At 43.4% G+C, this 14073-nt stretch overlaps 1 protein-coding gene across 4 annotated transcripts in view; it reads right to left on the reverse strand.

Moving 5' to 3' along the window:
* The window catches only part of MYO1D (myosin ID), a 185572-nt gene extending 174890 nt beyond the window's left edge, over positions 1-10682 (reverse strand). For 2 of the 4 annotated variants that reach the window (XR_014503947.1, XR_014503948.1), the window contains exon 1: positions 10380-10678. Coding sequence is in view for 2 of the 4 variants with exons in the window: in XM_083407519.1 (XP_083263645.1) it covers positions 10380-10474 (95 nt within the window). In the remaining 2 variants the exon portion in view is untranslated. Of the gene's footprint in view, positions 1-10379 lie in introns of all 4 variants that reach the window. The other 2 variants (XM_083407519.1, XM_083407518.1) reach the window with 2 other exon arrangements.
* Positions 10683-14073: the final 3391 nt, after the last annotated feature.

Below are 14073 nucleotides of genomic sequence, written 5' to 3' on the forward strand. Positions count from 1 at the left end.
CTTCTTGAAAACCCTGGGATTAATTGAGGGAGATGTGGGGGGGAGACACATGACAGGTGTCAATTCTCCTCTGCAGCACCACAAACCCCCACCCCAAGATGAGAAATAAATGGGGGGGGGGGGGAGAATGACAGAAGAGTTGCAGCTGCAAACACCCCATTCCGTCCTCGCCCCTTTTTGCAATGTTTTCGGATCACTTCCGGGTTTGGTGTACATGCATGAGAAGTTTGCGCACATATCAGAAGCACCTAAAACGGTCACTGCCTGTAATAATAAACAGGGCAACATTGGAGGGGTAGGGGGAGAAGTAAATTTTCTGCCCAAGCACAATGGTCATGTCAATGTAATTCCCAATATGAGCTGTCTCCTCATAGATGCCAGAGCACTATAGGCTTCTGATACTGTAGGAATAATTTGATTGTCTAACCTCCGCTACTTGACTGGAGTCGGATTTGGCCAGTGAATTTGAGGGAAAGGGAAGGAGTGGAGAAGAGAGCTGCTTTTCTGAAGCTCAACACTGCCTATAACAGTTATGAAAGCAGATTAAAACGCAATATGAAAATGTGGAAGAGATTCAGATTAGCCAACCATGCGAGAGGCCAAACAAAACATACCACTTGAAACGCTTTCTAAAAGCCAATAAGGAGAGTGTGCTGAAGATATGAGGGGTTGGAGAGCTGATGTAAAGGCCCTCTTTCTACCTGAAAAAGTTCTTACCTCATGGCACCAGACAAGGAGAGCAAGGGAGGGATCGCCCCACCTAAGCTTTCATTTCTTTAAAAAAAGAGTAGGTTCTAGAATTTATAGAATCCGAGATATGAGGGGAAACATACAAACACACCATTTTCTTCTTCTTCTTCTTTTATAAAATATTTATTAGGGTTTAACAAATATAAAGAAAAGAAAAACGAACAATAAAAGGTTACAAAACTTCAAAGTAGATAAACATCAAAACACAAAAAAGCAAAAACAAGAACATTTAAAAAGCAAAAACATTTAAAAAAGAAAAAAACACACCAATATTTTCATATCCTTAATTTTCATTTGCTTATTTCCTTGACTTCCTCACACCTCCCTTTTTGTATTCTAGTACAATTAATTGTTTCAGCAAGTCCTTTCCCTTTTTCTCAAATTTAGTTCCATAATTTATCTTAACGCAATTTAGTCTTAAATTTTGCACCTTAACCCATAGTCAATCCATTCTTGCTTAATTCTTAATAACATTTCTCCTAAAGCCATATAACTTCTTTCTAGCATCCTTCTAACATTCATTAATTTTACAATATTTCTGTAAATATACTTTAATTTTTTTCCAATCTTCAATTTTCTTCTTTTTGTGCAAGACAGAACTTAGCCTGCTCCCCTTTTCCAGTGTTTTACTTTGCCAATTCTCACAGGGAGCTATTATACAACTAGATGACCAAAGTTGTCATAGGGTTGATAGAGGAAGAGTTGGTTGCAGAGGTATACCCCGCCCATCTGAATGGGCTGCCCCAGCCACTCTGGGCAGCTTCCAGCACGTATAAAAACATAGCAAAACATAAAAACTTTAAAAGCTTCCCTACACAGGGCTGCCTTCAGATGTTTCCTAAATGTTATATAATTACTCATTTCCTTAACATCTGATGAAAAGGCATTCCACAGAATGGGCGCAACTACCAAAAAGGCCCTCTGAAAGCCTCTAAAGATTAGCACCAGCATAAGGAAACTCACAGTGGCATTTGGCATTTTCTGAAGTTTCTATGTTGCCTTCAAGAATAGACCCACACAGAGTGATATAGTAGTCAAGGACAAAGATTTAAAATGCAAAAGTCAATGTGGCAAGACCCCTCATCTCTAAAGGAATAGAGGCTGATAAATCACACTGCCGAACACAACAGGAACCTGCTTATAAAAAAGTAGGGTTGGACAGGACTCCCAAACTCTGCATCTATTCTGACAGAGAATCATAGCCCCAAACACAGAAAAACCTATCGCAGAAGCAGCAATTTTTTGTCTAGATACAACTTTAGATTGTTTGTGCTCATTCATCTGATTGCTGATTTCAATGCTCATCATGTAGCATTAATTCTATAACTGCCATTTTCTAAGCTGATCAGCATGCAAATGTGGATATACATGACAAGTGCATGCAGAAAGTTCATTTTGATAGTAAAATGCAGGGTTTTAGTTCAGTCGAGATGTGTAGAGGAACCATTACTAGCTATTGTTACAATCATACGGTCTAATGTCATGGTCCCTGGACCCCAGGGAGTCCACAGCACCATTTACATGACAAAAACTACCATAGAGATCAATGTTTTCAAAAGTAGGGGGTCCATGGCTTGGCTTTTGAAAAACAGGGAGTCTGATCTACTTAGCTAATTGGTCTAGTGGATATACTACTACCCTAGGAAACGGGCATTATTTTTTCACAGGGGTTTATAGAAGATTTGTGGCTAAAGTAAGCTAGGGCTCTCTGATCTCCACATCACCTCCTTTCGATCAGATTCCTATCCAGCGTTGTTACAGGAAGTTATGAGACAAAAATAAGCACAGCACACTCACAAACGAGTCTGTTTGGTTTACCCTGTAAAATGAGACCTGCTTTCACACTCTTCTTTTTCTAGCATATAGTCCACAAATTGTTTGTCTAACCAGAAAGCCAATTTTAGGAAGCCTCCCTGCCTTATTTGCTCATGCTTTTGCAAAAGGAGTAATATGTTTGGAATTACAAGGGGATATAGGGACATTCTTGTGGTGAGTTTGGTTTTTCATTGGCAATAATAATAATAATGTGAATTCCCTTCCTGCTACAGAAATCTCTCCCGTCACCAGCACAAAGCAGCATTCAGAAAGCTTAACAGCTACCACTCCAAGGGCAAGTTAAAAGAATATCAGCACCACATATATTTTCTCACTAGTAATATAGCTGGTCATCAAAAGTAGCATTTACTTCCTAAATGTTTTTAGATGCAAACAGAAGGAAAATATTTTCATCTACAATAAGTTATGGAGAAAAATAAAAGCACTACAGTGTGCAGTTTCAGACTCCCATGCTCTGTGCCCTTCATAAAGAAGTGATTGCAGCACAATTTAGAGCCAAATCTTAAATTTTAAACATTCAGTTCCAAATATTTGTTTCTAGCTTTGGTATTAAGATGATTGCACATATGCTTTACTAGGGTATATTTAGAGTTCTTAAACACATTGTCCCAGAATCCAGTGGGGAATCAGTATTGTGGTAGAAATTAATGCTGAGTGACAAGTTCTTAAAAAATAACTTTTCAGCTATTGTTTTAAAAACATTTTGCTTCCATTCAACCAGTGGCAGCAGCAGAGCCACTTATGACAGCTGCTGGTTACCATTTTCTATTTCCCCAAATGCTGCAGTCATAGTTATTGAACATTTAAATTGACATCCATGGTCAAATTGTGACTGATGAGAAAAAGTTATGTGAGAATTCTACTTGTGACTCCAAGTCATCACTTGACATTGCAGCTTTTGAGATGAACGTATAACCAGCCCTAAGGTAGGAATTTAAACCCAAAGAAATGAGCACTTCTTTAAAGAATTTAAGATTTCCAGAATGGTTGGTTGTGCTTAATGAAGATGAGTAAAAATCTTGCAAGGGCCTATAGATTGGGATACTAAGCTCAACACTTAGGGAAAAGTACAAGATCCCTAAAACCATGCTCAGCAAAATGTAAGCCTAAAGCAGCAGCTCTCAAAGCCAGAAGCTTTCCTTTTAGGAATCATTGGGCATGAGATCCCCAAAGATTTGAAGAAATTATTGATGTTCGCCACCACCAAGAGTATTGATAGCAGCAAGAGTATTGATAGCACAAAACTGGAAACGAGAGCAAATTCCATCAAAGAGGGACTGGCAAGTGAAGCTGATGGAATACGCAGAGATGGACAAGCTGACAGGGTAATTAAAAGACCGAGAGTACCAAAACTTTAACAACAATTGGAGTAATTTTTTAAAAAATTCTGAAAGATTACTGCGTTGATGTAAAAATCTTGACTGGGCTAGAATAACTCTTGTAAAGATAACTAGTAGAAACTGTGGAAAAGATGGTAAACAGAAGATTAGATACAACTGGGAAGGCATACAACATAGAATTCCATGGAGGTGGAAGAAAGTCCGGTGCAAACAATGTAAAAACACAATGAGTAGATAAGTAACATAGTTTTTATTTTCCTTTTCTTGTTTACGCATACATGTTCGATGGTGTAATATTGAGAGATCTCAAATGTTTATTGTATGTGTTGAGGTGTATGAAAAGGATGGCTGTAAATCAATTGAAAAACCAAAAAATATGTTCAAAAAATAAATAAAGCAGCAGCTCTCTTCACTGAGAAGGCACTGAAGGCAGGGTTCAAATCCTCACTCACTCATGAAGCTCACTGGGTGACCTTGGACCAGTCAGCATCTCGTAGCCTAACCTACCTCACAGGTTTTGAGGATGGAATGGGGAGGAGAAGCATGTGCACCACCTTGAGATCCTAGGCAGAGAATGGTGGTATATAAATGTAATAAATAAATAACAAATAAACCAGCAGTTACCCCTAAGAAATGAGGGGCTTCTGCCAAGGGGCATACGATTCACCCAGATCTTGGATAGAGCAAAGGAAGATACAGTGGTGCCTCGCAAGACAAAAAGAATCCGTTCCGCGAGTCTCTTCGTCTTGCGAAGCAAGCCCATTAGCGGATTAGCGCTATTAGCGGTTTAGCGGCTATTAGCGGCTATTAAAGGGTTAAGGGATTAGCGGATTAGCTGCTAAAAGGCTATTAGCGGCTATTAAAGGCTTAAGGGATTAGCGGATTAGCTGCTAAAAGGCTATTAGCGGCTTAGATCAGCTGATAAGCGGCTTAGGGGCTTGGGAAAAAGGGGGGGAGGGGAAAAAAACAACCAGGAATCGCAAGACATTTTCGTCTTGCGAAGCAAGCCCATAGCAAATTCGTTTTGCGAAGCACCTCCAAAACGGAAAACCCTTTCGTCTAGCGGGTTTTCCGTCTTGCGAGGCATTCGTCTTGCGGGGCACCACTGTACTGCCTGCTTCAAGTGCTTCTTCCACCCTGGAATTTTGTGCTCCTCTCGTCATTGCTCCGGGAACTTCCGATTTGAAAACCACTTGATTACAGAATACGATCAAGAGATGATGAACAGAGTAAACTGGGATGCCCTACATTGTGGAGGGCAAAAATTTTGTTGCTAAGTAGAATGTTGAACTCTAAGGCGCTCCAAGATGACACTCTAAACACATGTTTTGGGGGAAATGGATATAATTCCCCACACTTCTCTTAAACCACCAGAACTCAGGTCATCCAATGAAGCTGACCGACAGGAAATTGAGGTGAGAGGATGGGGGGGGGGGAATATTCCTTCACAGAGTGTATAATTTATGGAACTCGCCATCACAGAAGAATGGAGAATAAGTCTATCAATAGCTGCTAGTCATGACAACTACATACTACCTCCAGTTTGAGAGGCCACTAAATACTAGTTGCCAGCAATAATTATTATTTATTTATTTATTTATTTATACCCCGCCCATCTGGCTGAGTCTCCCCAGCCACTCTGGGCGGCTCCCAATCAAATGTTAAAAACAGTACAGCATTAAATATTAAAAACTTCCCTAAACAGCAAGTGACAGGAAAGGGCTATTGACCATGTCTTACTTATGGGCTTCTCAGATGGGCCACTACAGGAAGCAGAATGTTGGACTGGATGCACCATGGTCCAATCTAACTTTGACACAGTAAGATCCTAGAACAGATTTTAAAGGAGCCCATTTGTAAGATTCTTGATAACAATGTAATCATTAGTAGAAGGTGGGACAATCTTATGCTGGCTTCTACTGAAGAACACTCCATCAGACAACTCCCGTTTCTTCTTTATTCCCATTGTAGATCTTGGTGAACTGTGGGAATTCTGTGGATGTAATTTATCTAGATTTCATCAAATCATTTGACAAAGTCCTTAAACATATTTTGGCTAGCAAATTGGTTAAATGCAGGCGAGACAATAATGCTGTCAGCTGGATTAACAGCTAATTGAAAAATTGTACTCAAGAGTGGAGCAGGGCTTTGCTCCGAGCCCCATATACTTCAACAACATTTTCATTAATGACTTAGATGAAGGAGCAGAAGGGATCCTTATCATGTTTGGCAAGGACAAAGAACTGAGTGGGATACCAAGTTCTGCATCTGGGAAGGGGCGTGTCTGCACAGATATAGGATGGGAGATGCTCAACTTGGCAGCAGTACATGTGAAAATGATCTCAGGATTGTAGCTAATCACAAGATACCAATGAGTCAACAGTGTGAGGCAGCTGCAAATAAGGCTAGGGGAATTTTAGGCTGCAGGAGAGTCATACTCTTCAACTCAAAAAGCAATAGTTCAATTTTATGCGGAAGTCTTAATTCATCTGGAGTACTGTGCCCTGTTCTGGGCTGTTGCACTTAAAGGAGGAAATAAACAATCCGGTATTGGTTCAGAGGAAGGCAATAGAAAACAAGCCCTGTGAGGAAAAGTTAAAGCAGGACAGTTGGTTACATTGTGGTGCTGATAATGCCAAGGTTGAAGGTTCAATCCCCGTATGGAACAGCTGCATATTTCTGCATTGCAGGGGGTTGGACTAGATGATCCTCAGGGTCCCTTCCAATTCTACAGTTCTATGATTCTATGAATGAGGAACCTGTGGTCCTCTAGATATCGTTGAATTCCAACTCCCATCAACCTCAGTCAGCATGACCAATGGCCAGGGGTGATGGGATATGGGATCCAGCAATATCTGCAATACTGTAAGTTCCCCAATCCTGGACTAAAAGAAGTGGGTATGCTTATCTTGGCCATGTATGGGGTAGGATGTGAGAGATGACAGCACACTTCAATTACCTAAACAGCTGTCACTAAAGAAAAGAACAAAGACTTGCTACATGCTGCTTCAGAGGGCAGGATTAGATCTAATGGGTTTAAGTTACAGGAGGGTAGATTTTGATTCAACATTAGGAAAATCTTAATGATAATATCAATTTTGACAATGGAATTAAAGACTTGGGGTGGGGTTCTCCTTTGCTGAAGATCTTCAAGCAGAGTCTGGAAAGCCATTAATTAATTGAGGCTTCCCTGCAACGAGAGGTTCCTATATGGCTCCTTCTAGCTCTATGATGACTTCCAAAAATTATCTCATCCAGGAACTGACATAGCCCAGATTTTCAAGGAACTTCCATTAGGCAACTCTAGATACCTAGTTCTCTTGCTTCTGGAAGAACAGGCAGGACTACTCTTGTGATCCTGAAAACACTTCTGGAAGCAGTGGATTTTCAAGAGAGATTTGGAAGACAAGGAGGACAACTAATCCAGTGTATAGGAAAAGAATGTTAGATCGCACAAGGGGAGAGAGGCTTCAGTAGGAGACCATAAATCCTGTTCATCAGCTATGTCTTTCAAACCAAATTGCACAATTTATCCCTAGATGAATTAGGGCTTATGCTAAAGTCCTAAGCATATTTACTTAAAAATAAACCGAACTGAAACCAACTGAACAAAGTTCCATAAAGATATGTCCAGGATCAGCATGTCTGTTTTCATGAAATATAAACTTTGCCAACCCAGAAATGCTCATATGTGCCAAATGTGTTTAAATATAGTGACATGTCTACAGCCACAGACCACACACCCGCCCAGAGAAATGGAATACCATTTTGCCACGAAACCAACAAAAATAGGCACTGACCAGCTGCTGCAACTGAGCTAAACATCTAGAAGAGGAGATGCCTGTTTCACTGCAAGAAAGCTAGATGCAACTTATTTGCAATGAAGGAAGAGAATATATATTTGCAAAAAGTTTTGATACTCCACTTAGCAAGCCTAAGCATACTTATTTGAAAATAAGTTCCATTCAATTAAATGGAAGGGTTCAAACAAGCACTCTCAAGATCATAAACATAAATGCTACTTTCTGAACGATGGTGAGGGGAGAGAAGACTGAAAATGTTACCTTATTCTCTCCCCTGCCCCCTTTCAAATTATTTTCCCTGTTCTGCCTTCAAGAATTTCAGCCATTATTCTGTTCCTTGAAAGAGCTGTTTGCCCGGGCATAGTGATTATGAAATAGCCGCAGGGCAGGTGTTTCATGATCACATTGCCAACACATGGCAGCCCTGGAGGGAATTGGCAATTAACCATCGTATTCAATTCTGCTGTTTCTAAGAAGCAATTATAATTCAGTTTTTAAACATATATTTTGCATTACTGAAAAGCAAGATGTGCCAGGTAACCCAACTCAGCTACCATTTTCCCTGGATGAAGATTCTGGACAGGATAGCAAAATACTCTCAGATTTTGGCCACAACTGCTGTGAACAACACAGATCAGAAAGAGATACTCAGTCTCTCCCTCTCTGTTCACTTGCGGGAGCTGCCAAAACAATGGCTGGTATTTTGTTTTATTTTCACAGGCTGCTATGCAATCCTGGTTGGGTAATATGGGGACAGAGGGATACCTAAGACAGGCATTCCCAACCTGCGGCCCTCCAGATGTTTTGGCCTACAACTCCCATGATCCCTAGCTAACAGGACCAGTGGTCAGGGGTGATGGGAATTGTAGTCATAAACGTCTGGAGGGCTGAAGGTTAGGGATGCCTGACCTAAGAGAACCCTAATGCTGTTGCTTCATTTCATTCAGCCCAACTTTACCAACTTTATTTAATTGTTTGTTTGAACTTCATTCTGCAATGTGGGGAGTGGAGGCTAGGTCATATGTTAGACAATATTTAGACAGGCAGTTTACCTGTTCTCTGATTATGAAACATTTTGTGGTCTGGATTTCATAGGAGGGTTAGGAATGTGGGCACGGTGATGATGGTAGGATCCCTGACTAACAACACCTTACCAATGCTATGATTAAGATGCACTACAAACATGGCATTCAAATCACAGTGCTTACTGCTGAACGTTGAAATAGTGGTGATAAAAATCTCTTTATGCTCTCCTTTGGGAGGAGATCTACCCTGAAAGACAGGGAAAGGTCAAAATACTTGGATAAATAAAATGAAATGCCTTTGGGATATTTCAAGCAGTTACTTTGGTTTTGCTGTTGAGGATGGATATTGAACATAAGGCAATATTTGGGATATTTCAAGCAGTTACTTCAGTTTTGCTGTTGAGCATGGATATTGAGCATGAGGCAGGATGTCAGCCTAGGTAGACCCTTGATTTGACCTAGCAGGACCACACATGTACAATACAAAGCACAAGGGGGCAACCTACAGCTCAAGGGTCACCTACAGTCCTCCACCACCTTCAGTGTGGTCTGCAAAGCCCTAAATAATGAATGGATAGAAGAATAAAAGTGAGAGAAGGGTACTGTGAACAGGTGTGAGAGAGAATGATTGAATGAATGAGTGTGGAAAGGAGAGAATGAATGCATGGATGAACAAATGAAGGGAAGAGAGGCAGACAGACCTCCCCACACACCCCTTCACAGGTAGGTGGCTCCACAGCTTGTTGTTGTTTAGTCGTGTCCGACTCTTCGTGACCCCATGGACCAGAGCACGCCAGTCTTCCACTGCCTCCCGCAGTTTGGTCAAACTCATGCTGGTAGCTTCAAGAACACTGTCCAACCATCTCATCCTCTGTCGTCCCCTTCTCCTTGTGCCCTCCATCTTTCCCAACATCAGGGTCTTTTCCAGGGTCCACAGCTACCTTCCCCCAAAAGAATATGGTCTCTAACTCATCCCCCTGACAAAACCATTGATGTATGATTCTTTGAAAACTAAGACCCTCCTTATGGCCACTATTGGCAATAATTTGACTGAGCTCCTATTTAAGTGACTGGATTTTAAAAATACCCCCCCCCCCAAATCATTATCAGCTAAGATTAAACGAGCCTATCCACAGAAGGAAACTTTTGCAACCAGGTGCACTTCAGGCAGCGACCAGGAAAACGGAGTTGCCAACCAACCAGGAAATAATCCGCTCGGAATCTTGCCTCTTCCCACGAACTCAGCCCATATGACCCAGAGGCAACCCGCCCTCTCTTTCGCTCTCGGTCTTTAGCCACCCCACGCGCACCGGGGAGCCGCAGCAACGCCCGGGCGGTTTTCCGGGGCAGCGAGGGCTCGCAAGGATGTAAAAAAAGAGCCCCAGGTACGCGCGAGAGAGAGAAACGCTCGCTGCTAATGGACCGCTCGAGAGCGCTGAGTTCGAATCCCGCGCAAAAACCGCGACCCTTAGCACCTGCCTGCTTCCCCGCTCCCGTCTCAACCCACCAGTCAGAGAGATCTCTGCTCCTGCCCCCCTCCCTCGGAAATTCGATGGGGAGGGGCGCCGGGAGAGAGAGAGGGACCCGCGACGCCACGCCCACTCCCCCCACTCCTTTCTTTTTACCTCAGCCGAAGGTTGGCCATGAACTCGGGCATGGAGACGGCGTCGAGGAGCACGAAGTCCGCCTTGCCGAACTCGAGGCTCTCCTGCTCTGCCATGGCGCTGCGAAGGGGCGAAGGGACCCGGCGGACGGAGCGGCGAAGCCCAAACAGCGGGCGAAGGCGAGGGGAAGAAGGACGGGCGGGCGCGCGCGCCGGAGCCGGGCAGAAAATCGCAGCCGACCGGCCGAGGGAGTCGACTCGAGGAGGCCACGCCCCCTTCACCTGAGAGGCCGCTCGACACTGGAGGCGCGCGCGCGTCACGCCCGAGTTGGGCGGGGCTGCGGGCGGGGAGAAGCCACGCCCACTCTTGGATGCCTGCCGCCCCTCCCCTCTATCGCTCTATGAAAGCTTTACTTGCAGGGCCACCTGGCGGCTCGCTCCGAACGGCGCGCTTGCTTACGACGTGACGTTCAAACGTCGTCTCGACGTAGTTAACTTAGAACGCTTGTAGCCCGCCTTTCCTCTCAAGGAGCTCCAGGCGAACTGGATATGGAGCAACTGATTGGTTCGAAATTGGGAAAGGAGTACGACAAGGCTGTATATAGTCTTCCTGCTTATTTAACTTATATGCAGAATTCATCGTGCAAAAGGCTGGGCTGGATGAATCCCTAACCAGAATTAAGATTGCCAGAAGAAATATCAACAACCTCAGATATGCAGATGACACAACCTTGATGGCAGAAAGTGAGGAGGAATTAAAGAACCTTTTAATGAGGGTGAAAGAGGAGAGCGCAAAATGTGGTCTGAAGCTCAACATCAAAAATATGAAGATCATGGCCACTGGTCCCATCACCTCCTGGCAAATAGAAGGGGAAGAAATGGAGGCAGTGAGACTTTTTACTTTCTTGGGCTCCATGATCACTGCAGATGGTGACAGCAGCCATGAAATTAAAAGACGCCTGCTTCTTGGGAGAAAAGCAATGACAAACCTAGACAGCATCGTAAAAAGCAGAGACATCACCTTGCCAACAAAGGTCCGTATAGTAAAAGCTATGGTTTTCCCAGTAGTGATGTATGGAAGTGAAAGCTGGACCATAAAGAAGGCTGATCAACGAAGAATTGATGCTTTTGAATTATGGTGCTGGAGGAGACTCTTGAGAGTCCCATGGACTGCAAGAAGATCAAACCTCTCCATTCTAAAGGAAATCAGCCCTGAGTGCTCACTGGAAGGACAGATCCTGAAGCTGAGGCTCCATAACTTTGCCACCTCATGAGAAGAGAAGACTCCCTGGAAAAGACCCTGATGTTGAAAGATGGAGGGCACAAGGAGAAGGGGATGGCAGAGGACGAGATGGTTGGACAGTGTTCTTGAAGCTACCAGCATAGAATCATAGAATCATAGAGTTGGAAGAGACCACAAGGGCCATCGAGTCCAACCCCCTGCCAAGCAGGAAACACCATCAGAGCACTCCTGACATATGTTGTCAAGCCTCTGCTTAAAGACCTCCAAAGAAGGAGACTCCACCACACTCATTGGCAGCAAATTCCACTGTCGAACAGCTCTTACTGTCAGGAAGTTCTTCCTAATGTTTAGGTGGAATCTTCTTTCTTCTAGTTTGGATCCATTGCTCCGTGTACGCTTCTCTGGAGCAGCAGAAAACAACCTTTCTGCCGCCTCTATGTGACATCCTTTTATATATTTGAACATGGCTATCATATCACCCCTTAACCTCCTCTTCTCTAGGCTAAACATGCCCAGCTCCCTTAGCCGTTCCTCATAAGGCATCGTTTCCAGGCCTTTGACCATTTTGGTTGCCCTCCTCTGGACACATTCCAGTTTGTCAGTGTCCTTCTTGAACTGTGGTGCCCAGAACTGGACACAGTACCCCAGGTGAGGTCTGACCAGAGCAGAATACAGTGGCACTATTACTTCTCTTGATCTAGATGCTATACTCCTATTGATGCAGCCCAGAATTGCATTGGCTTTTTAGCTGCCGCGTCACACTGTTGGCTCATGTCAAGTTTGTGGTCAACCAAGACTCCTAGATCCTTTTCACATGTACTGCTCTCAAGCCAGGTGTCACCCATCTTGTATTTGTGCCTCTCATTTTTTTTGCCCAAGTGCAATACTTTGCATTTCTCCCTGTTAAAATTCATCTTGTTTGTTTTTGCCCAGTTCTCTAATCTGTCAAGGTCGTTTTGAAGTGTGATCCTGTCCTCTGGGGTGTTAGCCACCCCTCCCAGTTTGGTGTCATCTGCAAATTTGATCAGGATGCCCTTGAGTCCATCATCCAAGTCGTTGATAAAGATGTTGAATAAGTCCGGGCCCAAGACAGAACCCTGTGGCACCCCACTAGTCACTCTTCTCCAGGATGAAGAGGAACCATTGATGAGCACCCTTTGGGTTCGGTCAGTCAGCCAGTTACAAATCCACTGAGTGGTAGCATAGTCAAGACCGCATTTTACCAGCTTCTTTACAAGAATATCATGGGGCACCTTGTCAAATGCCTTACAGAAATCAAGGTAGGCTACATCCACTGCGTTCCCTTCACCTACCAGGCTTGTAATTCTGTCAAAAAACGAGATCAGGTTAGTCTGACATGACTTATTTTTCAGAAATCCATGCTGACTATTGGTGATCACGGCATTCCTTTCTAGGTGCTCACAGACTGTTTGCTTAATGATCTGCTCCAGAATCTTCCCTGGTATTGATGTCAGACTGACTGGGCGGTAATTATTTGGGTCCTCTCTTTTCTCCTTTTTGAAAATAGGGACATTTGCCCTCCTCCAGTCTGCCGGGACTTCGCCTGTTCTCCAGGAATTCTCAAAGATGACTGCCAGTGGTTCTGAGATCACATCTGCCCGTTCTTTTAATACTCTTGGATGCAGTTCATCTGGCCCTGGAGACTTGAATACATCTAGACTAGCCAAGTATTCTTGTACTATCTCCTTAGTTATTCTAGGCTGTGTTTCCTCTGCTGAATCATTTGCTCCAAATTCTTCAGGTCGGGCATTGTTTTCTTTATCAGAGAAGACTGAGGCAAAGAAGGCATTGAGGAGTTCAGCCCTTTCTGTGTCCCCTGTTTGCATTTCACCATCTTCTCCTCTGAGTGACCCCACTGTTTCTTTGTTCTTCCTTTTGCTACGAGCATACCCATAAAAGCCTTTTTTGTTGCTTTTAACCTCTCTAGCAAGCCTGAGTTCATTCTGTGCTTTAGCTTTTCTGACTTTGTGTCTACACGTGCTGGCTATTTGTTTGAATTCCTCTTTGGTGGTTTCCCCCCTTTTCCATTTTTTGTACACATCCTTTTTTAATCTTAACTCAGTTAAAAGTTCTTTAGATAGCCACCCTGGCTTCTTTAGGCACCTTCCATGTTTCCATCTCATTGGTATTGCCTGAAGTTGTGCTTTTACTATCTCCCTCTCAACAAACTCCCAGCCATCATGAACTCCCTTTCCTTTTGGTATTACTGTCCATGGGATCTCACCCAGCACTTCCCTAAGTTTTATGAAGTCGGCTTTCTTAAAGTCAATAAATTGAGTCCTAGTATGCTTGGCTGCTCCTTTCTGCTGTATAGTAAACTTCAGAAGAGCATGATCACTCGCGCCTAATGATCCTTCCACTTCTACCCCACTAACCAAGTCATCAACATTGGTTAGGACCAGATCTAAAATGGCTGTTCCTCTTGTTGCTTCTCCCACTTTCTGGAAAATGA

Source organism: Podarcis tiliguerta, assembly GCF_965153285.1.
Source record: "Podarcis tiliguerta genome assembly, chromosome: 13".
NCBI classification, from domain to species: Eukaryota; Metazoa; Chordata; class Lepidosauria; order Squamata; family Lacertidae; genus Podarcis; species Podarcis tiliguerta.